A 27,912-nucleotide genomic window follows, 5' to 3' on the forward strand; every position below is an offset into this window, starting at 1 on the left:
CACACACAACCATCACCACAAACTAACCAGACAATAAAATCATCCGAAACCGAAACCAATTTTTAATTTTTTTAAAAAAAACCAACACAGCAATCTGGACCGTTGAGATCTTCAACCCATCCTCAATCCAACGGCCACCACGTCCTGTCGGATCACCTTGTCTCTTTCCCACTCCCTCTTCCTTCTCCCGCTACTCATCATCATCATCAGAACCCAGAAAATATTATATTATCTACACACCCATATAAATTAATGCACGAAAACACGAACAAGATATTCAAAGTTTCGATTTTCACGTCGCGGGTATCTCTATTTCTCTCTCCACCATGTCGGCGTTGGAGTATCTCTACCTCTCTCCATTAACGTACAACAAAATCTACCTCAATTCGCATGCCTGGCGCAGACCCTCGCCGCTGCTGCGGCAAAACGCGTGTCGTTTCGTTCCCAATTCGGCGGTGGTTAGGGTTCCGGGGGGTGTATGGAGGGATACTTCCGGGAGGGTGGATTTGTGGAGGCTGAGGAGGGTCCAAGGCGGCAGCGGCGCCACCAGGGCGAGCAGCGGCCAGGAGGGGGATTCCGGCGAGAAGAGCGGCGAGGGTCAGGGGGTCACCGATAAGGGCTCGACCGGGTCCGGTTCGAACCGGAGGAGGGAGAAGCAAGATAAAGGGTGGTGGTGGTTCGGTTCGAAGAGTGGGAAGTGGCGGTGGCAACCCATTGTTCAAGCTCAAGAGGTTGGGGTGTTGCTTTTGCAATTAGGGATTGTTGTTTTCGTGATGCGGTTGCTGAGGCCCGGGATTCCCTTACCTGGCTCCGAACCGAGGGCTGCGACGTCGTTTGTGAGTGTGCCTTATAGCGAGTTCTTGAGTAAGATTAATGGGGATCAGGTGCAGAAGGTGGAGGTTGATGGGGTCCACATCATGTTCAAGTTGAAATCTGACGTGGAGACTTCTGAAGTTGCTGCTTCTGCTTCTGCTGCTACTTCTTCTTTGGAGTCAGAGTCGTTGGTTAAGAGTGTTGCTCCCACCAAGAAGATTGTTTACACTACCACTAGGCCTAGTGATATAAGGACGCCTTATGAGAAGATGCTGGAAAATGAGGTGGAGTTTGGGTCCCCGGATAAGAGGTCTGGTGGATTCTTCAACTCTGCTTTGGTGAGTATTTAGAATGTGGTTTCCACTTTCCACACTTAGAATGCTTCTAGATCCATTTTATTGTACTTTTTTTAAGAGTTGAATTGTCATTTGCTGACACCATAACTGTCAACCGATAAGACATTATGATTGGTATGACTTTCAAGCTAATTATTATTATTATAAAAGTCAACTAATTTACCACACGTGGTGATGTGTGACTAGATGACAGGGTAAAACTGTTTTACAAGGTCAATACAATTTGGTAAACTACAATAATTAGATATAAGTTGTAGCCTTTTGTGGTGTTTATTAACGGACTAATGGATAGTGATCAAATTCGGTGTAACTTATCCGTGACTAGTATAGTTGATAAAATTATCAAGCTCAAGAAAATATAATTTACATGGTTTATTTCTAACTAGAAACTATAGATTCTGTAGCATGAGAATTTGAAATGATAGCTTTTTAAGAACTGATTACTTCAAGCGATTAATAGAAGATAATCTTTATATTAGCTTCATGAGGTAAATCTTCTTAGAGTATAACAAAAGACTTTCACACTTGTTAAATATGGCATGTTTTAGATTATAATGTATCAGTAGTTAAGACATTCAATTTCCCATTTCATTCATTATAAATTTGCTTGTTTATCGTGGTTGACACAATATATCATGTAACATGCTGTTGACTTCATTCTCATATTTGCAGATAGCCTTGTTTTATTGTGCTCTGCTTGCCGGGCTTCTCCATCGATTCCCTGTTAGTTTTTCTCAGGTGAGTTTGATTTCCTTCCCCCTCTCAATTTCAATTTTCTTAGGCCTTCTTATCCAACTGCTTATGTTGTCTACACATTTTAAAACAGTGTTTTTTGAGAAATTGAATGCTATGTGCAGCATACTGCTGGTCAAATTAGGAATCGTAAATCAGGAACTTCTGCTGGCACAAAGTCATCTGAACAAGGTGAATCAATCACATTCGCTGATGTCGCTGGTGTTGACGAGGCTAAGGAGGAGCTGGAAGAGATTGTGGTAGGCTGGACTTTCTTCAGCTCATATTCAGCACTTACAACCTTTAGGGCATATACAAGGCTTTCTATTTATGACAGGCCTTTTATTTTCATTTTGAATTTTTTTTTTATATATAGACAGGTAGTTTTTAATGCTGATGTTCACTTGCCAGGAATTTCTTCGCAATCCAGACAGATATGTACGACTAGGAGCTCGGCCTCCCCGAGGTGTTCTCTTGGTGAGTCATAGCCAGAGATATCTGATAAGTAATACACAATGGTCTTATGATCCCATGATGAAAGCACATGGTGGTCGGCCAGCAAATACTTTGTAGTTGAGGATATTTGCTTGGAGAAGGGACCAAATATGAGAAATGTCTTTTGGGAATATTTTTGGCTAAAATCCAGCAAAGTTTTCTACTTATTACATGATCTATGCTTTCTGTTATTTTCATAATCATTACCTTGCAAAAGATGAGATCACTATTGTCTTTGATTGAACTGGTGGTTCTAGGAATTAATTCTTCAATAATTTTCACTTACTCATCGTATGTGGATTATTTATAGCCAAGTTACTTTTTCATATTATTATTGTTTTAATTTGAAACGTAGGTAGTAAATATCCACTGTTTTATCTTACAGGTGGGTCTTCCTGGGACAGGTAAGACTTTACTGGCAAAGGCTGTGGCAGGGGAAGCTGATGTGCCATTTATAAGTTGTTCTGCTAGTGAGTTTGTAGAGTTATATGTTGGTATGGGTGCTTCCCGTGTGAGAGATCTCTTTGCAAGGGCAAAGAAAGAAGCACCATCCATAATATTTATTGATGAGGTAAGAATGTGTATTCTTTTATTATGTAAGATGTTTGATTTAATATTGACTATTCAACCAAGTAAACTTTCCTTTGATATGCAGATAGATGCTGTGGCTAAAAGTCGTGATGGTAAATTTCGCATTGTCAGCAATGATGAACGGGAACAAACCTTGAACCAGCTGCTCACTGTTAGCATTTTTCCATGTTCATTTTCTTGGTATTTTATTTTGGGGGGACTGGGGGAGGGGGGGTTGTGTCACAATGAGTCTAACGTCTTAAAACTGCATTGCAGGAGATGGATGGTTTTGACAGCAGTTCTGCTGTCATTGTTCTTGGAGCAACTAATCGTGCAGATGTCTTAGACCCTGCACTCCGAAGACCAGGGAGATTTGATCGAGTTGTTATGGTCTGGATTCTATATTAAATGCATTGTCTCCTTTGGTTTTTGTACTTATTTCAAAAAGACCTTGACTTTGCATATTCTTAGCAAAAATTTCTCATTTTCTATTTAGGTGGAAACACCTGATAGGATTGGAAGAGAAGCTATCCTTAAAGTTCATGTTTCCAAGAAAGAACTTCCTTTAGCTAAGGATGTTGACCTTGGCAACATTGCTTGTATGACCACTGGTTTCACTGGGTAATTATTCTGTTTCCTCCATACTTCTTTTTATCCTTTAAATATTGAGAAGAATGAAATTTGATCTGACACATGGTACACATCATTGAAGAGCGGATCTTGCAAACCTAGTAAATGAAGCTGCATTATTGGCGGGAAGACAAAACAAAATTGTTGTGGAGAAAAATGATTTCATTCAAGCTGTTGAAAGATCAATAGCAGTAAGTTACAGTGTCTCTTGAAATGCCGGTGGATGCACATTTTCACTTTCTAGCTGCAGTCTGGCTGGATTTTGATGCGTCAATCACAAATGTTAAATTGAAAATTTTAGTTTTGTAAATTTGAGTGTAGTTTATTTATTCTTGGATAAAATGGACCAAGTTACTTGTTTCAGGGAATAGAAAAGAAGACTGCCAAGTTGAAAGGAAGTGAGAAGGCTGTAGTTGCACGGCATGAAGCTGGTCATGCTGTAGTAGGTACTGCAGTTGCAAACCTTCTTCCTGGACAGCCACGTGTTGAGGTAAACCATGGAGAATGCTCTATTCTTGGCCTTTTAAATATGTCAATGCCATTGCAGATATGCAGATGATGCTTGTACCACATACTTGCCTGCTTGAATTTTTGGAATTGTCACACTATTGAAACTATAATTATTCTCAAATACTCTGATTGATGATTTCTAGTTCATACAGGGGTTATCAGATTCCTAGTTTAATGACTTGTGACCTAAATTTGCTTAATTTCAGTTTTTTATTATAGGTGTGGATTTTGGGAAATCTTATTTTAAAATTCATTTATCTTGTTTTATGGTGGGAAATTAAAGAAAAGTATAAATCTGTTATGTGTGATATTCAGCAATCATAAAACAAGTGATAAATCAAATGTTCTGTTTCATTTTGTAAATACACTAGTGTTTTATGGGTGTGCCTCTTGGCACTCCCATTAGTCCCACTGCTCTAGGAAAAAATTATCCTCAAAATACTCTTCATTGAATACTTGTTCCTCATTTCTTGTCTAACTAGAAATTCTTATATTTATGTTGATTCCTTATTATTAAAAATAATGATTTGTTAATTTAAAAACCGTTTTAATGTTTTTAATGTGGATATTCAGAAATCATAAAACAAGTGATAAATCAAATGTTCTGTTTCATTTTGTAAATACACTAGTGTTTTATGGGTGTGCCTCTTGGCACTCCCATTAGTCCCACTGCTCTAAGAAAAAATTATCCTCAAAATACTCTTCATTGAATACTTGTTCCTCATGTCTAACTAGTAATTCTTATATTTATGTTGATTCCTTATTATTGAAAATAATGATTTGTTAATTTAAAAACCGTTTTAATGTGTTTAAACTCCTAATTACCCTCACTTATGTGATATTTCTTCTCTCTTCATTTTTGTTTTATTACTTTTACTATATAAGACACTAAATTCAGGTTCTCAATAACAAAAACTGAAGAATAAAATATATTCATTCATGAAGGATAAGTTGAAGTCTCCCTCCACAAGATTTCTTTAAAGAATATACTTATTGCATACACTTTTGAAGTGTGGTTCTATTGGTAGATGACAAAATTAAAATTGCATTAAAAAACTTCGTACCCCATTGCCCAGAGGCTCTTCGCTATGCGAAGGTATGGGGGAGGGATATTGTACGCAGCCTTACCCTTGCATATGCAAAGAGGCTGTTTCCGGATTCGAACCCATGACCAACAAGTCACCAAGGCACAACTTTACTGCTGCCCCAAGGCACAAAATTAAAATTGCATTAATTTGAAGTTTTAATAAAGAAAAGTTGGAAAATCATACTGGTTAGGTAATTGGATTTTTAGTTATCTAGACAAGCAAACTATTGATAACATGATCAACAATTGTACTTACTAGTGGAATGGACCTAATCTGCCCTCATTTTCTTTTGAAATGAATATTTGCAAAGTATCTCTGGAATTGGAGCCTACTTGTGTATTGAAAATCATTAAGTTTCTTATTTGTTTATTAAGAAAATCTATAAGGATATTCATGCCTTACTCTCTTGGTATGTTATCAGAAACTAAGCATATTGCCTAGGTCAGGAGGGGCTTTGGGATTTACTTACACTCCTCCAACAAATGAGGACAGATACTTGCTTTTCATTGATGAGTTGCGTGGCCGCCTGGTTACCCTACTTGGAGGACGTGCTGCCGAAGAAGTTGTTTATTCTGGTCGAGTGTCAACAGGTGCACTTGATTTTTTATTCTTTTTTGCTCAGCAAAAGGCAAATGTATTGATAGGTGTATAAGGGATACCCAACCATATACACAAGTATGGAATAAAGAAAATGAAACTTATACATCTTCTACAGGTGCACTTGATGACATACGGCGAGCAACTGATATGGCATACAAAGCTATAGCTGAATATGGTCTTAATCAGACAATAGGCCCTGTGTCAATTTCCACCCTTTCTAATGGTGGAATAGACGAGTCTGGTGGATCAGCTCCTTGGGGAAGGGATCAGGTCCTCTATTTCATTATCTTATTTCTTCTTCCTATTCAATATTTTACTGTATGCTGATTTTAATCTGAACACAACAGGGACACCTTGTTGATCTAGTTCAAAGAGAGGTGAAAGCATTGCTGCAGTCTGCACTGGAAGTATCACTTTCTATTGTGCGGGCAAATCCTACTGTTTTGGAGGGTCTTGGTGCTCATTTAGAAGGTAACTGTACGTGCTGTATTTTTATATTTGGTGATTGGTGGAATGTTTGCGTTGATTGCCAAAAAATTAATAATGAATACTTAAATTTTTTTTAAAACTTTATTAAATGGTTAGTGTCTATGTTTAGGGATAAGGCTTAACTATAAAATAGAAGGTCTTATATGTAGTATATCATACTTGTATACTGTTTTATGCCACCAATTGAAATTGCATCATGGGTGAATTAGATTTCAGATTTTGGTTTTGAACTTTTACACAAGTCTGAATGTTGCACTTAAATATAATATAATGATCATGGGAAGGGATAGGTCAAATGGGGATTCTCAGCATCTTGTGCTTCTGCCAACTATGTATAGACTATAGAATATAGATACAAATGACTTTGAACCATTGTGTTTTTGCTAAGCCATGGTGTTCTAATAGTGCTTATTCTTCAGAAAAAGAGAAAGTAGAGGGTGAAGAGCTACAGAAGTGGTTAAGATTGGTAGTTGCACCAGCAGAGCTTGCAATCTTCATAGACGGCAAGCAAGGGTCTCTCCTCCCATTGCAGACAGGTTCCTAAACAGTTGAGGGTCGTCTATTTATGCTGCCAATGTTGAGTGAAACTTAAGGTATGATTTTGACGTTGGTGGGCTAAAGCCAGTGCAGATATATCTCAAACTGAATTAGCTCACCCTTACAACCTTGTATATTCCTGTAAGGTGGATTTTGGCATCATTTTTAACACGTAGCCAGCCTCTTATTTAACTCAAAATTCACTCATCCAAAGCCACGGGAGAAAGAAAGATAAAGAAAAATACATAGTAGTGCCTCTCACCAACTACATATATATACTGGTAATCGAATTTGTTGTATATTGGCTATTATTTCAGTCATGATGTGGCTGTTTGCAAATGTAATTTGGTATATAGTTGTATACATTAACGATTCTGTGAAATGTACACGGCTCTGCTATATGTTACACCAAAATGTCTTATCCAAATTGTAAGTAACCTGATTAGTAATGAAGTTAGTTTACAAATTCTCCCCATCAAACAAAGCATGGCCATTCAACAACTGTATTTTTGTAGTCAGAGTAAAAAAAAATGGAATGGGAGCTACTGTGTTAGAACAGAAAAAACTTAAGAAATGACCACGTATTTTTGTTGAATGTGCACCATCATCTTTGGCTTCTTTCAGAACTCATGTAAACAGCTACAAGGTGTAGAGTATTTCTAGTCATTTGTCCTGGTGTGAATGATTGAAAGGAATTTCTGTGTCCATATAACAGGGATCTTGTGATATTGTGAGAGAACAAAAATATATAGTGTTCCATGAATGCAACGTTTTTGTACATTTTTACTAGAGAAAGAGCTAGCCTGCATTGTGCTTCTGGTGGACCATTGTCCCATGTGGCTGAGTTTCTTTGGAAAGATACAATGTCATATTCATATAATTTATTATTATCTCATAATAACACTATCGGTCTATTTTGACAACTAAACATCAAGTGGAGAAATGGAGAAAGTGTAGAGCTGCCTAGGAGTGGCAGTGATTGAGCCCACCAATTCTTCTTGACTAACTCGCTAAATTGGTGAGTTGAAGGCAGGACTAATTGGCATGTTAGGGTAATCCAACTAAAGGATTTTGGTCGGTCAGCCTACATATAACTAGGATGGATCAACCTGTCCTATTCAATATAAGGAAAGAGGGTTGAAAGCCCATAACAGATTGATTTGGATAAGGACGGATTGACCCACTTTGTTCCTTTTTCTTTGATTCTTTCGATTTTATTACGAGAATATGAAAATCAAAGGAAAAATATTGCATTCTGAAAAACATACATCTTCCTAGGTATGTATAAATCATTAATTTTATTCTTAAACTATCACCTTTTTTAACGGTTTAAGTATAGAAAATTACTCAAGTAGTTTTTAAAAGTATTAAAAATTATGCTTAGTAATCTTTTAAATATTAGATTTTTTAATTTCATCTTTAAACTTTAGTAAACCATATTAACTTATAGACTAAGATGAATATTCGACTGTAAATGTTATTTAAATAGTTTTATTACTATACAAACTGTTTAAGAGATAAGATAATACTTTGATGACAAGATTGATGATTTATTCTCCTAGGTATTTTATACACATTGAAAGTTGTTGGTTCTTGTAGTTCTTACAGTAAACTCTTGTTTTGTTTGTTGGATTGTACAAAGTCTTAAAAGGGGTGAGTTTATCTTAGGAATTAAGACTTATGACAAGGTAGTGTTTAGCCTAGCTTTTTTGGTGTCTTTTTCTTCTTCTTTATAAATAAAAACAAGGGCAAATATAATATAAAAGCTCCTAAAATGTAAACAAGTTATTTTTAAGTAGAAATCTAAAAAAACAAATGAGATTTAAAAAATATAGAATTCAATGGTCATGTATGGTATAAAATAGTTTTACACCGTCATTCAATCACAAATTATCATTGATATGATTTTTAAAATAATTATCATAAAACTCAATAATTTTATCATACATGGTGGATTGTGATTAAATGACGGTATAAAAAATTTTACTCTCAATTAATAGTTGCTAAAAAAATTTGATTGAGATATGCGAATTTAGACAATTATCTAATCTCTCATCTTTTTAGGACTTTGTCTGCACCTTTTGTTGTTAAAATTGGGAATGTGTAATTTTCTCTTTACTTTATCATTTTGATAGGTTGCATGTTCTCATGGATAGATTATTTTGTAGGAATTTGAAGTGGATTGAATGACAACTTGGAGTGAAAGTTTGAAATGGATAATTGTAGCTCAAGTATGCCCAAGCTAGGAAATGAGGACCTAAAATGGAGTTTCTTTTAGGAGAAATTAGTTTAAGCCAAAAAACTTTTGGCTTAAGTTCAATCAAGACAGAAGCACATAATTGTGGCCAAACAAGTATCCATTTCAAAAGCCAAAAGTTTTTGCAATTATGTGCTTCTGTCTTGATTGAACTTAAGTCAAACCTAGTCGATTTGTAATTATGTGCTTGTGTCTTGATTGTGGCCAATGTCGTTAGAAAAGATCTTAGTTAGTGTTGGTCAAACAATTCCTAGCCGACGTTGGTAAAAAACCTAGTCAACATCAACTGAAAAATAGACACAATCAACATAAGCCGAAAAATAATCCCGACTGACGTCAGCTGACAAATATTCTCGGCATACTTTGACAAAAAACCTATTTGATGTCGACCGAAAAATAGTTTTGGTTGATGTAGGTTTTAAAACATCACTAATTGTAGTCAGGCAAAACAATCATAGTTAAAATTATAAATATTTTATATTTTTACATTATTAAAAATTGAAAAATATTTTTTTAATTAATATTTCAAAATTAGATTGTGTTTATTTTTTATAAAGTTTAATATTAAAATTTCATCTATTTAAAATATAAAATTGAAATTTTGCATGTGGAGAAAATTGAATTGTCTTATCCAAACAAAGCATTTTAAAAAATAAATGAAATTAAAATCAAAGCAAGTTAAATTCTAAACATTTCAAATTTCCTGAAATTTTAAAATTTCTAATCCAAACAAAAGGTAACGTCACACACTAGAAATAATTTTATAAATAGACATTTTGGTCCTTGACTTTTGACCCCTTTTGCAGTCCTTATCTTTTTGAAATGTTAAAAATAATCCTTATCTTTGCATAAGTTTTGCAAAATAGTCATTGTCAATAAATTTGAAAGCAATGCCATTAGTGTGGTGCATTATTGGCAATTTTAATGCCACATAGACTATCCAACGTGACAAATTATCCCAAATTGTGACACGTAGATTGAACTTTGATACAAAATTTAAAAAGTTGTCAAATATTTTCTTATTCACTTGTTTTTTCTTCCTCAAATTAGGGTTTCTAAAGCTTCTCTCCTCTCAATTTCAACATGGTGGAGTCTTAAGTGTGTGTTTCTCCCTAGTCTTATTTGTTCCCCTCGCTCCATCTTTTTCCTCTCCTCACTTTATCTTCTTCCTAGTGGGCTTTGATTTCTCCATGTCTGCAAGTGACAGTTCTTCTGCATTTTCTGGTAGAATTATTCGTCGATGCTACCATGGAAGACATGCAGTTGTTCGAAATGCAAGAACAAGGAAAAACCTAGGAAGAAAACCAAGTTTCTAATCCTTCTTCTATCACAAGAGAATCAATGATAGTGGCTGATTTGAACTTACAAATTGAAACATTGCAGAAGAAAATGAGAAATTTAACAAACATTGTGTTGTTAGATTTTTCAATTTTAATTATAATGTTAGTTTTAGGGGAAATATATTTTAGGAAAAATTTGTAGTAGCATCTTTTGATATTATAAGTGTTGTTTTGCTGAAAAAATGTTGTGAATGAAGTTCTTCAAGGTTTTGTTGCTACTATCAGTTACTTTGCAGTTCCTCAAGTTTTTCATTTGAAATTTGATTTGGGTCTATCTACTGTCAATTATTTTGCAGAACAATAGAATGATGTTCAACTTGATTAAATATCATATAATTGATTATACTTTTCTGGTGTTGATTGCATACATTTAAAGCATAATTATCTAAAAAATCTATATAAGTCATTAAACTATCCTAAAATCATTACCATGGAAGAAGCCTGCAAATTGGTTGAAGAAATGATAAAACTAAAGCAAACCATCCACCAGAGAGTAATTATCAAAGTGTCTCACTTTAGATTTAGCATTTGTGATAGTTTCAGATATCTTGGTAGACTTATCCTGTGCTCTGGCCAGTGATTCCTTGCAAGCAGTCTCCTTTTTTCCAGTGTCTTCTTTTCTGCTTCACATCGTTCCAATTCTCTCTTGATACTTTCAACGATCTTTTTGCTGACATATTTTTTTGCTTTTAGTAATGGTCATTCCTTGTTCTCTCTAATTTGAAGTTCAAATACCAGCTCCAAAACAATGTGTAAATTACAAGAGAAAGAGAAGAACATGACATTAAATCATGTGATTATTTTTCAAACTCTACAAGCTACTTTAAGGTTTAACAGTGGTCCTAGTCCATATGAATAGTTCCTTACTATTATGGAAATTGTACAAATGCAGAGAAAATTGCTAGCACGAATTGCTCCAAAGTCTGCATAAAAGCTCCAACACCTGAGTAGAAAACTGCTAGCAAATTTCATTTGACACTTCCTAAACCAAAGAACCAACATGGCTCAGCCATAATTTCATTTTAGAATAAAGCATATGATGCGCACATGCAGTACCATAATCTTTCACACCATAAACCAAAATACTCAAGCTTGCATAGATAAGTACCATAATGTTTAGGTCATTCCAACTTTCAAATTTAATAACCCTGACTCATGTCAGCTGACAAATATTTCCAGCATACTTTGACAAAAAAAAACCCATTTGATATCAGCCGAAAAATAGTCTTGGTTAATGTCGATTTTAAAAAATCACTGATTGTGGTTAGACAAAACAATCGTAGTTAAAATTATCAATATTTTATATTTTTAAATTATTAAAAATTGAGAAATATTTTTTATTTAATATTTCAAAATTAGATTGTGTTTGTTTTCTATAAAGTTTAATATTAAAAATAAAATTTTGTATATGTAGAAAATTGAATTGCCTTATCTAAACAAAGAATTTAAAATTTAAAAAATTGAATTAATTTATCCAAATAAAACATTTAAAAAATAAAAGAAATTAAAATCAAAAAAATTTAAAGTATAGGTATTTAAAATTCCCTAGAATTTTAAAATTTCTAATCCAAATAAAATGTAACTTCACACACTAGAAATAATTTTATAAATTGAAACTCAAAACAAATATTTTCATAAGTAAATTCAAACTATCTTCAAAATATTAAATTTCAGAAATAATTATTTTTTTTGAAAGAAAGTAACTATCTTTTTTTAAGCCTTAATTTATCCTTATATGACAGCAAATGTCTTTTTTTTAAAATAAAAAAAATCCTATATCTCATCTTATTGTTGCGTGCTTTACAAGCTAACAGAGAAACTATAAATAAGCCTAACACAACATTGGCAACAAACACCAACGTTTGATTAAGAAAATAGAAGCCTTATTTTGCTCTCTGTTCTTTCTCTCAACAATCGTTCCTACAAATCAAGCTTCGTTTCTACCACTCAGGTTTGTTTCTCCGAACGCGAAAATCTAATACTTCTTTTAGGGTTTGTGATGGATGATCTACGAGAATCTATGTTCTATCCGACTTCATTTATCTCAGTGAAGTTTTCGGCGCTTCCACGATGCAAATATAGGGTTTCGCGTTTAGGGTTCCTTTCAATTTATTTATTTCGGGGTTTTCATAAGGATCGGCGATACCCTAATTTGGGGTTTGGGGAGAGTCTCTATTGACGTTACTGATCAGGGTTAAATTATTGGTCTTTGATCCAAGTCTTCAATGGGTTTTGATCTTGATGTTGTTGATCTTCCTCGATCAACATAGTTTTGTTGCCGTTCATCACTTGCTTTACGATTGTTATTTTGGGAATGGAAAATTTGGGAGCCAAAAGGTTTTGGGTTTTGGATGAAGAATTAAGTCTATGGCTGGGATTTAATCATTGAGTTAATGACTTAAAGCATGAGCCATGGAGAATTTTATTGATAGGATACAGTACCTGATCTGGGATGTCATTACAATGCCATGTTTGTTTTTTAGAATATCATGGATACAAAGTTTGCACGAAGGACTGAGCGCATTGGTAGAACAACATGCTCTTATTGGAGAGCTGGAAGATGTAACAGAAATCCTTGCAGATTTTTGCACATAGAGACACCATCTCCACCTGCTGCTTGTGGTTATGGCAATACTGCATATAGCTACGGAAAAAAGCCCCATTCCTCCTCTGAGAATACCCCGAAATATGGTTCAAAGAAAGCATTGCTTAGAGATAATGGAGATAGAGGAGATGCGACAAGGGTTGCTAAGGCTTTCAAGAAATCATCACCAAGGATATGTAAATACTGGATCAACAACAATTGTGTACATGGTGAACAATGCCTGTATCTGCATTCATGGTTTTGTGGTGATGGGTTTTCCACCGTAACCAAACTTCAAGAACATAAGAAGGTACTTGACTCTTGAACCTCCATTTAGTATTTAACACACCGAAATTATATTTAAAGTTCTTTCATAGTTCATTTTTAGCATAATGATTAAATCAAAATTGATATCTGACTTAATAATTGACTAATGTTTTAACAATTATTGATTACAGTCATAGAGTTTTATAATGTAACTATATGCTAGAATAACGGAATAAGTGTTTTTTGAAAAAGCATTCTCTTCCCTAGTTTCCTAGGAAGTGCTAGAATTTGTGAGCCTCCGCATCATGTTAATATTTTTTGTAGTAGTTAAATTAAAGCTTTTGACAACAGGTTATCACTGGCATCGCACTTCCTGTTGGATCCGACAAACTTTATTCTGGCAGCACTGATGGGACAGTTAGGATATGGGACTGCCATACTGGTCAATGTGCTAAAGTCATCAATCTTGGTGCTGAGGTTACCTCTTTGATCAGTGAGGGGTCATGGATTTTTGTTGGTCTGCAAAATGCTGTCAAGGTAAGCTCTTGTCTGTCATTGTTTTGTTTTGATGTATGATAATGTCTAATCATAGGAGTATAGTACATGCAAACTGATTATGTGGCTGTGGTTGTTGTGAAGGCTTGGAATATCCAGACCATGTCAGAGTTTACTCTTGATGGACCCAAAGGCCGAGTCCGTGCCATGACTGTTGGCAACAATACACTCTTTGCTGGTGCAGAGGTAACTAACCATGTTATTAATATTGTCCAATGATATTCCCCTAACCGAATTCTTTTTTTCTGCGGTGAGTTAAAATTTGTTTTATTTAAAATTTCAGGATGGTGTCATTTTTGCTTGGAGAGGAAGCTCTAAAGCCGATTCTCCTTTTGAACTGGTTGCGTCACTCACTGGCCACACTAAAGCAGTGGTTTGTCTGGCGGTTGGATGCAAGATGCTGTACTCCGGGTCCATGGACCAAAGCATAAAGGTATGTCTGTTGTTGAGGATTCTATTTTTCTTTATTAACATGAGAATTTTTTCTGAGAAAAGGATATGTAATTTTCTTTGAACTGTCCTATAACGATCGGATCTTGTTATTTTGTCTTCTTCAGGTCTGGGACATGGATACATTGCAGTGTACAATGACACTAAATGATCATACTGACGTAGTCACATCCCTTATCTGTTGGGATCAATATCTGTTGTCAAGTTCATCTGACCGCACAATTAAAGTCTGGGCTTGCATTGAAGCAGGATCTTTGGAAGTGATATATACACACACTGAAGAAAATGTAAGCGTTGACTTAATCTTATGTGTTGAAATATCATTTGGTTTTATTTTCATGTGTAAGAAGTCAAGCTGATATTCTTATAATGCTGACGAATTGGTCAATCTCCTAAGTTGATGATTTTTTTATATTACAGGGTGTTGTTTCACTTTTTGGGATGCCTGATGCAGAGGGAAAGCCAATATTATTTTCCTCGTGCAGAGACAATTCAGTTCACATGTATGAATTGCCATCGTAAGTAAATCTAAATTATTCACGTTTCTTTTTGTTACTGTACCTCCGTCATAGTAATATTTCTTTTTTTTTTTTGTTGCATCCTCTGATGATGTTTTTTCAACAGATTTTCAGAGAGGGGACGTTTATTTGCCAAGAAAGATGTGGCATTAATTGAGTTAGGTCCTGGTGGCCTCTTCTTCACTGGAGATGAGAGTGGTTTGTTGATGGTGTGGAAATGGTTGGAGGTACCCAAGGTGGCATCCTCTTGACATGTGTTTCCTTTCAACATTGGAGTTGTATTATCCCATCTATTTCCTCTTGAAGCACATGGTGATAAGGATGAATTTATTTGTCTGAGCAGTAAATTCACTGTAAAAACAATTGTATAGAAATTGACAATTTTATAGAAATACCAATTTCATTCTTTTATATTCTTCCAAGCAGATGTAATCTTTTCCTGCTTTGATAAATATATTACTATTGTAAGTAACATGGTTTGTAATGAAGTCCGTTTTCAAATTCTTTCCATCATTATCAAAGAATACAATTTTGGAACCCCCTCATATTCTCCTATTCCTATCATGGCATTTTTGTGACTCCATATTTTGTTGACTCCGCAACATCGTTTTTTTCTTTTTTCAGTTACAAGGTAGACTAGTAATTTTGTCCGGGTGTTAATGATTGAAATGAATTTGTATTAACATAGCAGGATCTTGTGATATTCTTTGAACCATTGTCCCTTGTGGTCCAGTTTCTTTAGAAAGTTACCATGTCATATTCATATTATTATGTCAAAATATTGTTTCACTGCTCAGAAGCTTAGACGAGGGAGCAAGTAGAGAAACAGCCGTGTAGAGCTGCCTAGCTCAGTTTACGTTCAGAAAATTATTTTAAACCTTCTATATGTTTCTTGTTATTATCCCGTGAATATAAAAATTAAACCAAGAAAAATATTGCACTGCAAATAAGCACGTCTTCATAATTTTACTATACACTTTTGGAAGCTCGAAGTTCTTAATGCAAACTTGGCACGGTCATGAGCAAGTGAATTATTTTGTTTGTTGGGTTAGAAAAGCTTTGGAAAGCTTGATTTTTCTTCTTATTATTCCGAGAATATGAAAGCAATGGAAAAAAGATATTGCATTGCTAAAAACGTATGTCGTCCTAAGTATACTATACACGTTGAAAGCTGCTGGTGCTTGAAGTTTTTGTAACAAACTTTACACTGTCATCTTCAACTGAACTTCATTTTAGTCCTCATATATATTTTTATAGAAACATCGTACGTGGTATTAGTATTTTCTAATAGTGACAAGAACCAGAATCATAAAACAATAAATAGTGACAAGAACAATAATCATGAATCAATATTATTGTAAGAATTAAAATGGACAAAAAAATAATTTGTAAAAATTATAACTATAATGTATATTACATAAGTTAAATATGAACAAAATTATAATACCATTCTTAAGATTTGGTCAAATTACACAAATATTTTTGTTTTTTTTTAACTCTCAAACAAATCTCTTCTAATTGTTTGAAAAAATATTGCACGTACCTTAATATTGTTATATATTTTATTTTGTTCTTCAATGTTAGTCTTTTATTTTTATGTTTTATGCTTGTTATCGGTTGGTGACCCGTATCTTAATTTTTAGATAAGATTGTAATTGAAAAATCTTTCTTTTATCTTGAACTGTGGCAAAATATCCATTAAACCTTAGAGCTAGGAATATAACGAAGGTAACGATTATCTTTTGATCATTGAACTTAAAATAATTTTTTTGTTAAATATGCAAGAGATTGACATTTAATGGAAGAACTTAGATATTATTACCTAAGGAATTAAGGATTAAAATATATTTTTTGAACTATATCTGATATTTACATTGAATCATAAGTTTGATATCTTATTTTAGTGTTTGATTTGGTGAAATCTAATCCCGATAATCTTTGTCATTTGAATTTCATATCATTTTATCGAGTACTTGTAAAAAAATCCCAAAAATATTATAACTTGTACCTTTGTTTTAATTTATCTTTGAATATCGTGTTTAAATCGTCATTGTTCATTTGTTAGTTTAGTTAGTAAAAATTTCTAATATTTGTTAAGTATTATCAGTCCTTGTGGGAATAATAACTTTTATTTATGGAATACTACTTGACAATTTGATATGATTGCCAATAGATTAAGTTAAGCCTATAATTTTTCCCTCTTAAAAAAAAGCTTATTGAAGGAAACTATCATGAGCTATCACGGAGGTTTTTTTTTTTTTTTGCCCTGGTCCATTCCAAATTTCGACCGTTGCTATTTTCATTTTTTTTAATTTCATTTACCGTTCTATTCTATTTTTCACTCATTTGAGTAATTTCAACACTCAAATTTTTGTGTACGTGGCATCAATATATTAATATATTACTAATATATATAAATAAAATATACTTGCACGTGACGCTCATATTGACTAAATTATAATAGTGTGGCTTTTTCAAATAATAAATTGGTTTTTATTTTTTAAAAATATTAGTACATTACAATATATAATAACTTAAGCATTTAAATATTTTAACCTTTTGTGATATTTTTAAGTGTACTTGGTGCCTGATCCCGTTTTAAATTTAGACTCCCTTTTGGAGTACTATAATTATAGAATTTTTTAAAAAAATATTTGAAATGAAATTATAAGCAACTTTGATGGAAAGAAAATAGCATGAATTATAAATTGTATACCTTATTTGGATGAAGCAATTCAGCAGGGGAATTTCTTTTTTCAAAAAATTTAAAAGGATGGATGATAAAATAATTTGTTTAGATAAAATATTTGAAAGGAGATTTAATTTTTAATATTTTTATAAATCATTTTGATTGACTAAAACAATAAGAAAATATGTGATTGTTTTACATCGTCAATACATAAACATTAAATTCTATATTTTTTTACTAATTATTATTTCGAATAATTTGTTTAGATCTCTAACAAAAATAAATATATACACTTAAAATAAATTAAGTCAAGACTAAAATGCATTTTTTGGTCATTCCATTTGTTTAAATGTGGGATTTTAACTCTCCTTTTTAACGAGACATTTCATCTCCTTTTTGTTATTTTAATTTTTTATCTTTTAACTCATATTTTATTAGTAACTTCCAAAAAATTCATTATTTTAATCTTTTACTTAATTTTAAACGTTAATATGTGTATTCAACAAATGTTGATCAACATGTGTCTATTGATTATCTAAATAACATTTTTTTAAAAATTATTTAATTACTAACCAACTTAATTTATTAAGAAGAGAATTAAAAAAAACATACATTCAAGTATAAAAGTGAAAAAAGAGATTAAAATTGTAGATTTTTTTTAAAATAATAACAAAATTTCTCAATTTAAATATAAAGGATTAAAATTACATATTTTTTAAAAAATAAAAAATAAAATATCTCGATTAAAAAATAAAAAATTAAAATTATAAATTTAAAAAAATAAAAGAAAAAAAATACATTTTAGCTTTAAATCAAACACATGCTGATTTCTTCAGCAGAAAAAAAAACGCTTAATTTAATCTAGAAAAAAAATAATTAAAAAGCAAACACTAACGTGGTGCATGAGCGTCAAATTTCAATTTCAACACTAACACCAGAACGTGAACATCGAAATTTCACGCGCAAAATGGCAACAGAGAATTCTCAAGTTTATCACGAAAGGCAAAGGTTACAGTTCTGTCTCGTGCATGCTCTCAACTCCCTCTTTCAGGTGCTTTTTCTCTTTCCCTATCACTGATTTTTCAATTTCTTTCAGCCCTATCAACGAATACCCATAATGTTTAAATTCCCAATTTTGTTTCTTTTTTCATAATTTCATCGATTCACCTTTTCTTCTGCTTCTGGGTCTATTCAATTTTCCTCCAATCAGCAAAAGGACGCTTTCACTCGAGCAAAATTGAATGCAATTTCCGAAAGACTCACACTTGAAGACTCCAACAGTGAAACGTGGACCCCACTATCTGTTCTTTTCAAGCCCCATCACAATGTGTTGACCGGAAACTATGATATAAATGTTCTAATTGCTGCTTTGGAAGAGAAGGGAAAGACTGTGGTGTGGCATGATCGTAGAAAGGGGGCATCTTCCATTGATGTTGATGCACCTGAGGATGTTTTGATGGGGTTTGTGATCAATGTGGCAGTGACAAGGTTTGCTGGGATTTGGAGAAGTAGGCACTGGATTGCATTGAGGAAGATTGATGGGGTTTGGTATAACTTGGACAGTGACCTTACTGCCCCTCAACCTTTTTTTGATACTGATAAAGTTAGGGAGTTCTTGGATTCAACCTTGGCCCATGGTGGGGAGGTTTTGATTGTCATGAATGAGAAACAGTCTTGAAAATTATTTGAAGTAAATGTTTGTTAACTCTCTGTCATTTGGGGTCACTTTTTGTGTGTCCATGTTATATAGTGTTTTATTTATCAGCCAATGTTAGTTTATAGTTTGTGTGCGTCCATGTATTTAGTGTAAGACTGAGAGTATTTCAATGAAGATTGTAGCTTCATTCATCCTTGTGTCTCTGATGATTTTTTCATAACTTTTGTTTTGTGAATAATGCTAAAAATTGCTTCCAGAGGATGTTCTTTATAATAGTGTGTTGTTAATGCACTGATAAATGCAAGCTTCATTGTGTGTCTTTGATCTGCACTGCACCTTTGAATTATTAGATACTGTTTGATTCTGAATGAAGTTGGAAGTGATAGTGTATAAGCATTTAGTCTCAGCATGTGGATATTTTTCTCAGCACTGGGGAGCCATTGCTTATCATTAGGCAAGGTTTCTTGATTGATTTTCTGAATTTTTGGGACAAATGTTTTTCTTCTTTGAACTGTTGTAAATGCAAAAATTGCTACGGAAACAATTATTAATTGTGGAAAGAGACTGCTGACTGCTGTGTACATCAGCGTTAGGCAGAGTTACTATCACAAAAACTAACTTTAAACATTCATTGTACCCTAATTCATGATGGTTTTTGAATGATAGATGCGTCTTTACTCACAGTGGAGCATATCTTAGGAGAGTATACTATAGAGTATAGATTCCTCATTTACAATTGTAAGAAACTAGTATTTTCATTTATGTATGTTGCAGATATTGAAGTGGGATGAGTGTAGATCTGGCATCCTGCTAATGTTTTTCTTTGTTGTTTTGGTTTTGTGGCTGTGGAAACCGCCTAATGTGGTATTTTTTCATATAGGCATATACATATTTATCTTCATAGAACAAAAATGTCTCCAGATCTTTGTTTAATAACCGCATAGGCTGTAGGCAGATATGTAACTTCAATTTTTTCTATAATTGTGACTTGTAAAATTTTTTCCAGCTATTGTCTACAAGCTCTTATAATGACATCCTCTTGGTATTGATTGGCCCATGATTTTGATTCTTAATGAAAGCAAGTTACCATATAGCACTGGTTTTTAGCTATTAGCAAATAGCATCTAACCCATCGTTGGCTACTTGTTCAATTCTAATTGATATGAAAGACTTGGCTTGTCTAGTAGATATTGATACAACGTGTCTTTTCTGTCTCAGCGCGCCATGCATCAGTTCTTGTACAAGATCATCAAAAGCAAATGTAAAAAAATATCAAATTTCTGGAGGATTAATCTGAAGTGGGGGTTTTACTTGTAATTTTTTCCTAAGTCCTGGGTTAAGAAAGTCATAGTGATGCTCTCGTTTTGTAAATAACAGCTGGTACAAATTTAGAGTCAATTTGGAAAGTTTTTCCAATTAGTATATATAAAATGAATCAAAGAGGTAAAAAAATCAAACTTCTCTCATAATTAATTAACTTATGCGCTCCAATTTATAAAAATATTAGTATATGAAAGCTTTTGAAACTTACGTGAGAATGTTAGGTTATTTTGTCTCCTTAATTCTTTTTATTTTCTTTTAAGTACTTCTAAACTATATTCAAACTAGAATCCTAATCATTAAAACATGTTTCCACTCAATTTCATGATTGACAGATTGAGTTATTAAATCATTTCAACATCTCAGTGGAGAATATCAAACCCTTGGCCATTTCTTTTGGCATGTGGTCCACTTGTGGCCATATTAGCTAATAATTTGCTGATAAAGGGCAGAACGGTAGCTCACCGCGTATGTGTTCTTTTGCTGCATGTTGTTCCAAGGAGCTCCAATGTGGTCGAAAGTTTCACACCAAAATGCTGTTCATTTCAATGAGTAGAAAATTTGATGGTGGCTTTAAATCGTCAAACTCAACAGCATGCAGGATGATGATCTTTTTGCTTTCTTTTAGTCAAAAGATCCTGGATATCATATTTTATTTCTAACTTTCCAAGTTTCACACCGTATTTTTATTTTAAACTTTCTAAGTTTCACATTTTACTAAAAGTTAGAAATATATCTTAATTGTGTGCTATTTACACATTTTCATTACACCGTCGTTTTAGTCTATATTCTGTTGATAATAAAACAAGAAAGTACACACATTCTTACCCTTTGTCTTCTAAAGCAATGTGTTAGCATATTGAGTATTTTAATACTCAAATATCATTTTTCTTTTTCCAATGCTAAGTGAAGATCCATCATATCATGTCAACTTGTTCACACTGGATCAGTGGATCCTATTCTTTAGAGATAAAATATTCAGCAACTCGGTAATTGGCTGTGTCCTGTTGCAATTGGAGCCTTTGAGTAAAGAAATAAGGAATAACAATGGAGCAATCCTAGTGGTGGTTTTGAGAGCATCTTCAGAGAAATGAGTGAAAGAATATTGCCCCCACCTTGCTCATATTTAAAAATGGGTTTCTTGCTCTGAGGAATGATGCTAAATTACTTTATACTAAAAATATTCCTGCTATCTATGATTATACTCATCTTAGATACCGCTTCTTTCTCCATTACATGGAAAAGCTAAACGTGTGCTCTGCAAAGTCACAGGGCGGCACTGCAACTGGAATAGAAAGTAATAAAGAGGGCTAGTGTATCTCCAACTTTCTACACCTTTAATATGCCCCTTTTCTCACCGCCTTAGTGCATGTTTAGTTCTCCGTTATAAAATTGTGAGGCAAAATTCATTTTGTCAACGGGTCAAAATCCTTATTTTTGTTTTTATCCATTGAATTTGTATTGGAAAATTCCAATAGGAAAATCAAATATACACTTAATCCAACTATGTGTCACTTACAAATATACATATATAAAATGCGTATCAGATGAGAAATATTAGCGCAAGAGGATTAAATTTTAATATATAATTCAAACAAATGCTTTAGATTAAAACTAATTAAAAAAATATAGACTATCCATATATTGGTGTATAATCAAAATTTACTTCATTAGATATGTTTCCCTCTATATATGATTAGGAGAGTAAATCAAATGAAAGCTAATAGAAGGAAATCAAGAATAATTTGTCTATTTGTTTAATCTATGTAACTAATCTCATCTAGTAAAAAAGACTTGGTTTTTGTTGTTGTTTCCTTATACTTTTACACAGTTCTTTCATGATAAAGGTACATAGGAGAAATACTGAAAGACTTCTATAAATGCTTGTTTTTCATTCACATGAGAACCTCCTCACAGTTCCCACCTCTCTAACAACTCTGCTTCCAACTTCCCAAGTTTCACCTATAATTCCTTTCAACTTTCAATAACATCACATACCACAGTCTCTCATATCGCTTTCTCTCATGAATATAATGCTATCATCATCCAAGCAAGAATAAGCAACAAAATGAGTCAAAGTGGCTACATCAGTGAGAAACCAGGCTTGTCCTTGAGACAGAATTCCAATAGGAAATCAACCAGAAATGGGCAAGTGAAGAGCTGCATGTTCAGAATTCCTTGGCAGTCTGAGACCTCTCCCATTGAACTTGTGAAGGATCTTGCAGAAAGAGTCACGAATGCTCTACGCTTGATCTCTCCAAAGAGATTTTTACACCGAGGTTCGTCTTCCTTAACAAGATCAAAATCAGCAGGGTCCTCTGTTGATTCCCATAGAACTGCTGCTGTTGAGGACTGCATTGAGTTCATCCACTCTTCCTTTTCCAGATCAAATTCCTCAACTGCAGCACCACGCCAAGATTCTATACAAGCTCCTTGAGTTGAGATGTTTGCAATCATGTGCTTGCTACTATGCTTAAGTGTATATCTTCCTTTTGTTTTTTTCCCACAAATAATAGTGATGGGAATTAAGTGATTGTGTCATGTTTCTGTACAAACAGAAGCAGTGTATATTCTTCTGATGGATTCCTTACAAGGTGCTTTTCATTTTCGGCTAAAATAGCATGTTTCAATGAACCAATTGCAATAAACTACATTTCTCATTAGAAATATTTTGAAAGATGATTGGTAGGATTTTATGTTTAACCATGCACATACAGAAACTAAGAAATAATTACAAGAAAAAATATGTGATGAATATATAAAATCCTTAGTCAATATCTCTATTATGTTTGTATTGGTCTTTCTTTTATGGATCTTTTGGAATATAATTTGCGTAGCAGGTTTACTCTCACTCATTCTCATTAGAATGTCAAATATATAATCCATGAAAAATTCCCTTGTCTCTGCATTACATGCACGGATGACAGTGAGTTCTATATTGAGTGATGGCATTATTTTAATCTTTGAGGGTTCTTAACAAGTATCAAACCTGAATGGTTTTATTTTCACCATTTTTCGACAGATGATATATTGACATGCTAACTGCTAAGGTTATCAGAGTTTAACGGTCAGAGAGAAAGCTCAAAGTAGATGGTTCTTTGCTTCAAGTAGTTTCTGTTTTTGAAGGCACTAGATCTCATCTAGTTGATGATAATTTTGGACTTGGTTTCAATTGGATCCAACTTTTCCCAAAAATGAATTGGAGTAAAGTAATTTAACATCTATTTTTTTGGAAAGGCAAAGAAATTTTATATACAAGAAACCATTACTTGAAGCACAAGGTGTACCCGAGTAAGGCAAGGCACAATTTACCAATCTGTATTGTGCATGCACAAACATAACAGCCCCTATCATTAGAATTAATTTAACTTCTGATATAATCAACAACAGAATGAGCCATAAGCCCATAATCACCTTTACTTAAACCAATAACATTAACTGGATGTCTGGATCTTAGTGTTAATTGCATTATTTAATCAGGTTCAATTACAATGAATTTCCCACACTTCAAAAATCAAGATCATAGTCGCCACATAAAGCAAGAGCTTTTAAATTGTCAAAGTTAAACATTTGTGCCTTTGACATGGGAACAAAGTGCCATGAGCTCTTGCAGTCAGATATATTAATTAATAAATTCTCATTTTGAGTTCATTGAGTAAATGTTTAATTAAATTATTTACTTAATTCATCTTAATAATTTTGTAGAAGCCATATGTCTGTCTAATATAAGAATCGTCACTTAGTTATAATTTTGTTTATGTGTGCCTTGGTTAATATCCCCTTGGTTCTGGGTGTATTAGCAGCATTTGCTACCTTGAGAAGTTGCCTCCTGTATGATCTATCCCCATGTTGGCTAATGTGCCTGAGACAAGCAGATAATTTCAAACTTGAACTGAAGATGAACTTCACAATAATGAGCACGTTTTAAGAAATGTTGAAATGTTGGACTGAAGATTATTTTCATGTTAGAGGCTTAGAGCTATATTCTGGTAAAAAAACAAAATGCCTTTCAATCATTTACTTAGAAAACTGTTCATCAAATCCAAATTTTTATATTCATGAACTCAGCAATCTGTTTTGTGCAATCCATCATTTTATGCTTACCTTAAACTACATCTGCCCACAAATGCTTCTCTAGTGGTGCCACCAGATAGTTGTTCCTCATTAGCATGAAATTTAGAATTCATCCTGAGCTTAAACAATTCTGGAGTTAAGTTGGCTAGATAGTAATTGTTGTCCAATATATAACGATTAGTCAACCAAAGAACAAGATTCTTCCTCTTCATTTATCGTAGAGAGAATGATCAAATTGTTAAATTGTAATCCCTGCATTGTAGATGGATAAGAAAATCAGAGAAAAGAAAAAAAAAAACATAGGAAGATAAAAAGGAGTTGGAAAAGTGAATATTTATGTGTTTATTTATGAAATTATGTCCATTTCATGCTTGGAATTAGGGTGGTGTAAGTGTAACTGTAATTTGTGTATCACTGTATTTACGTTTCATTTTTATTTTTTTAAGAAAATAAAAAGTTTTCCTTGAATTTTTTTTATTGTCTGAAATTGAATTAGTATAATTATATGAATATAAGTTTTAATGTCAATTTGTGATTGGAATTAATTTAGATATAATTTTAATTAAATTAAAATTTATTAAATTAATTTTATCAAGATTTAAAATGAACTTACTCGTAAATTTTTTATTCAATTTTATATTATTTATATATTCAAGTAATTTTTTTAAACAACTATTAATTAAACAAATTATTAACAAAGGTACCTTAATTCATTTAAAAAGTTAAAATCTAATTACAAGTTTATTTAAATATTTTTTTTGACGGAAAAATATTTAAGTAACATATCAATACAGAATTATAATATTGAAAAAGAATTAATACTTTTTTAATTCAAAAAAACGACTAGGATTTTAAAATGCCAACTAGATAAAAAAAATCAATGGCTCATAAATTCATTTTCCTAGCTGTAACATAAAAGAAAATTAAATAAAAACATAAAATATCAAAAATAAAAGAAAAATAATAAAGTTACACTAAAATATAAAAAATCATATAACTAGAATTTTAGCTAACTTGGATGTTCAAAAGAATTATCTTATAACACACTAAGTCTAGGTTACCATTTTTTCTTGATAATGCTAATTAATGTTTAAGTGGGTAGGATGAAAAATGTTAAGAATACTATCTGTAGAACGCATTTAAGAGTATATTAGAGAGAAAAGAGTATGTTATAAAGAGTTTATTCTAAGCATTTTTTTAGAGTTGAATAAATTACCTCAAGATTCAAATTCTTTTCAAACGCTTGAAAAGATAATAAATTATCAACTAAAGATGTCTTCATATGAGTAATGAAATTCAAAATGTGAGATATGAATTTTATTTTTATTATGTAACGTTGTGTATTCAATCATACTAATTATTTATCTTTTTATATTTTTCTCTTATTTTAGGTGTAGATATTTTTTTAGTGTCCAAACATTTTTTTTCTGGTGCGATATATGACATGATGTGAAGAAAAGAATTGAAGAAGAAAAATTAAATAAAAAATGGTAATGGAGTGTATGAACATCATGGTTGATAAGGTTATTTTTTTCCAACTCCTAAACTTAAGAACATTAACCGCGCGCGTCAAAACGGTACGTAAAAAAAAAATTACCAAAAATACTACCTAACATTTCAATGTTCAGAAAACTTGAGATACAATGAAAATCAATCAAAGAACTTAACGAAAAGAGTAGTTAAGCAAAATTAGTAGATCCCATGCAAATATTATGTGGCACTAGAAGTTCAAAAATTTTATGACCTTATTAGAAAATAGACCAGAAACGCCTACACCACTACCCCCAATATATTAACGACTAATAGGTGCAGTTCTCTTATCAGAATGGAAAACATCTTTTGAACTAAGAAGAAACAAACTCTATCAAATCCATCTCTCTCCTTTAACATCTGAACATCCTTGATGCCGAAAATCCATGTTATACAGATTTTGGTTCCCATAATTACTGGTTACTACGTTGAACAAGTGAGAGGGATAATAGAGATCCGAAGGAAGGTGATTTGAGGGGGTAGGATGAGTCTCTCTAGGGAAGAGACTAGTATCATTCAAGTGCATGTTGTTATTATCTGGGTATTGGAGTGAATACTCACACTCACCCACATCATCAACATTCATTTGACAATAATCCAAGTATGAAGTTGGAGATATCTTGGGGTGCTTAGAGGCTTCAACATTCTCCGTGAAAATTTGTTGCATGGAGAGTAGTTCATTTGCAAAAGGTTCATAGAACACAGGGTTTAAAGGGTATGCAGCACTGTCCTGTGAGAGTGTTATGTGAGGGGTGGTATCTGTGGTAGAGATGGATCCAATTGTAGGGTTGCTGTTAGTAATTATTTGAGTCTTGCTTCTGATGTAGTCTTCAAGTATATGTGGCTTTCCATTAATAGAGCTTTTTGTCTTCTTGTTCTTTCTCTTTGAATTCTGTCTCCTTTTGGTGGCATTCCAATGGTTCTTTATGGCATTCTCTGATCTTCCTTGAATACGTTTTGCTATCTCGCACCAACGATTTCCGACCCTGGCATGAGTGTCTACTAATATCCTCTCTTCTTCTTCACTCCAACTATCTTTCTGATCAAAGTTTAGTAGCCAAGGGATATGTAAAACAAGTTTAAATGTTACATTATAAATGAAATTTATAGAGCAACACAATCAATAAAATGAAAATTACTTTGTAAACTAATTATATGAAAAAATGCACCAACTTTGTTGACTCTAGCGTGAACAAGAATCATGGTCATGGAACTAATCATAGGGTGTTAGTATTAAGCACATATATTAACAAACCTTAATATCAGGACGCAAATGATTATTCCATCTTTCTCGACACTGCTTGCCAACCCTTCCTTCCAACTTCTCAGCTATTTCAGCCCATTTTCTTTCACCATATTGCTTCACCAACATTATCAGTTTCCTTCAGTTTTACCAAATAAAAACCAACTTAAAAGCTTATAGTTCAAAAAATGTATATTCACAAGAATTATTCAAACTAAAGCATATAAAAAATACAACAATAATGGAGCTAAATAGCCTCATCTTAATGTATTCAACCTGTCCTCTTCTTGATTCCACTGTCCTTTGATCCAACACACAGAAGACTGTTTCTTGCTTCTCCTTCCCACCACTTTCGCATTTTTACCTGAAACTTGCATATTTTTCATGCACAGTGTAGGGGTTTGGTTGATGTGTGTCCACTTATTATTAAAAACCTCCTCAGCAGCAAAAACACTTGCGTCATTGTTTCTTGCATGTTGTTGTTGGTGAGAAAAGTGGCCACATAGGAATCTATCTATGGCTGTCAAAGGAGGGTTGCTAGCGTTTATAGCTTCATAGCCATAAATTTGAGAGCCATTATCACCACCATGACTTTCTCCTCTCACCAT

At 33.1% G+C, this 27,912-nt stretch overlaps 4 protein-coding genes across 7 annotated transcripts; 3 read left to right on the forward strand and 1 right to left on the reverse strand.

Moving 5' to 3' along the window:
* The first annotated feature begins 156 nt into the window (after positions 1-156).
* On the forward strand, positions 157-9,398 carry LOC100800195 (ATP-dependent zinc metalloprotease FTSH 9, chloroplastic). Of its 3 annotated transcripts, none has more exons than XM_041008366.1 (15): positions 157-1,151; positions 1,842-1,907; positions 2,027-2,161; positions 2,313-2,378; positions 2,782-2,967; positions 3,052-3,138; positions 3,243-3,356; positions 3,463-3,587; positions 3,679-3,787; positions 3,961-4,086; positions 5,616-5,784; positions 5,910-6,064; positions 6,142-6,265; positions 6,703-6,876; positions 8,989-9,398. In XM_041008366.1, the coding sequence occupies exons 1-14, from the start codon at positions 327-329 to the stop codon at positions 6,825-6,827; spliced, it is 2,412 nt and encodes an 803-aa protein (XP_040864300.1). In that variant the 5' UTR covers positions 157-326; the 3' UTR covers positions 6,828-6,876; positions 8,989-9,398. The 3 variants fall into 3 exon arrangements, with proteins under 3 accessions (XP_040864300.1, XP_006575403.1, XP_014624682.1); XM_006575340.4 differs by lacking the exon at positions 8,989-9,398 and adding an exon at positions 6,967-7,234 and having other exon boundaries at positions 158-1,151; XM_014769196.3 differs by lacking the exon at positions 8,989-9,398 and having other exon boundaries at positions 159-1,151; positions 6,703-7,234.
* A 2,873-nt stretch (positions 9,399-12,271) lies between these two features.
* LOC100791412 (zinc finger CCCH domain-containing protein 48) lies at positions 12,272-15,202 on the forward strand. 2 transcript variants are annotated; one of them, XM_003519197.5, is made up of 8 exons: positions 12,272-12,368; positions 12,901-13,311; positions 13,620-13,805; positions 13,908-14,009; positions 14,107-14,256; positions 14,381-14,560; positions 14,694-14,791; positions 14,898-15,202. In XM_003519197.5, exons 2-8 carry the CDS (start codon positions 12,907-12,909, stop codon positions 15,040-15,042), a joined length of 1,266 nt encoding a protein of 421 aa, XP_003519245.1. In that variant the 5' UTR covers positions 12,272-12,368; positions 12,901-12,906; the 3' UTR covers positions 15,043-15,202. The 2 variants fall into 2 exon arrangements, with proteins under 2 accessions (XP_003519245.1, XP_014624689.1); XM_014769203.3 differs by having other exon boundaries at positions 12,277-13,311; positions 14,694-14,795; positions 14,898-14,994.
* Positions 15,203-18,326: 3,124 nt separating this feature from the next.
* LOC100800726 (josephin-like protein) lies at positions 18,327-19,328 on the forward strand. The gene is made up of 2 exons (XM_006575341.4): positions 18,327-18,531; positions 18,691-19,328. The coding sequence occupies exons 1-2, from the start codon at positions 18,448-18,450 to the stop codon at positions 19,156-19,158; spliced, it is 552 nt and encodes a 183-aa protein (XP_006575404.1). The 5' UTR covers positions 18,327-18,447; the 3' UTR covers positions 19,159-19,328.
* Positions 19,329-26,395: 7,067 nt separating this feature from the next.
* On the reverse strand, positions 26,396-27,912 carry LOC102668713 (transcription factor MYB119). Its single transcript, XM_006576011.4, has 3 exons — positions 27,581-27,912; positions 27,317-27,443; positions 26,396-27,100 (listed from the first exon to the last, which is right to left on the reverse strand). Exons 1-3 carry the CDS (start codon positions 27,910-27,912, stop codon positions 26,396-26,398), a joined length of 1,164 nt encoding a protein of 387 aa, XP_006576074.2.

Source organism: Glycine max, chromosome 2 (genome assembly GCF_000004515.6).
Source record: "Glycine max cultivar Williams 82 chromosome 2, Glycine_max_v4.0, whole genome shotgun sequence".
Lineage (NCBI taxonomy): Eukaryota > Viridiplantae > Streptophyta > Magnoliopsida > Fabales > Fabaceae > Glycine > Glycine max.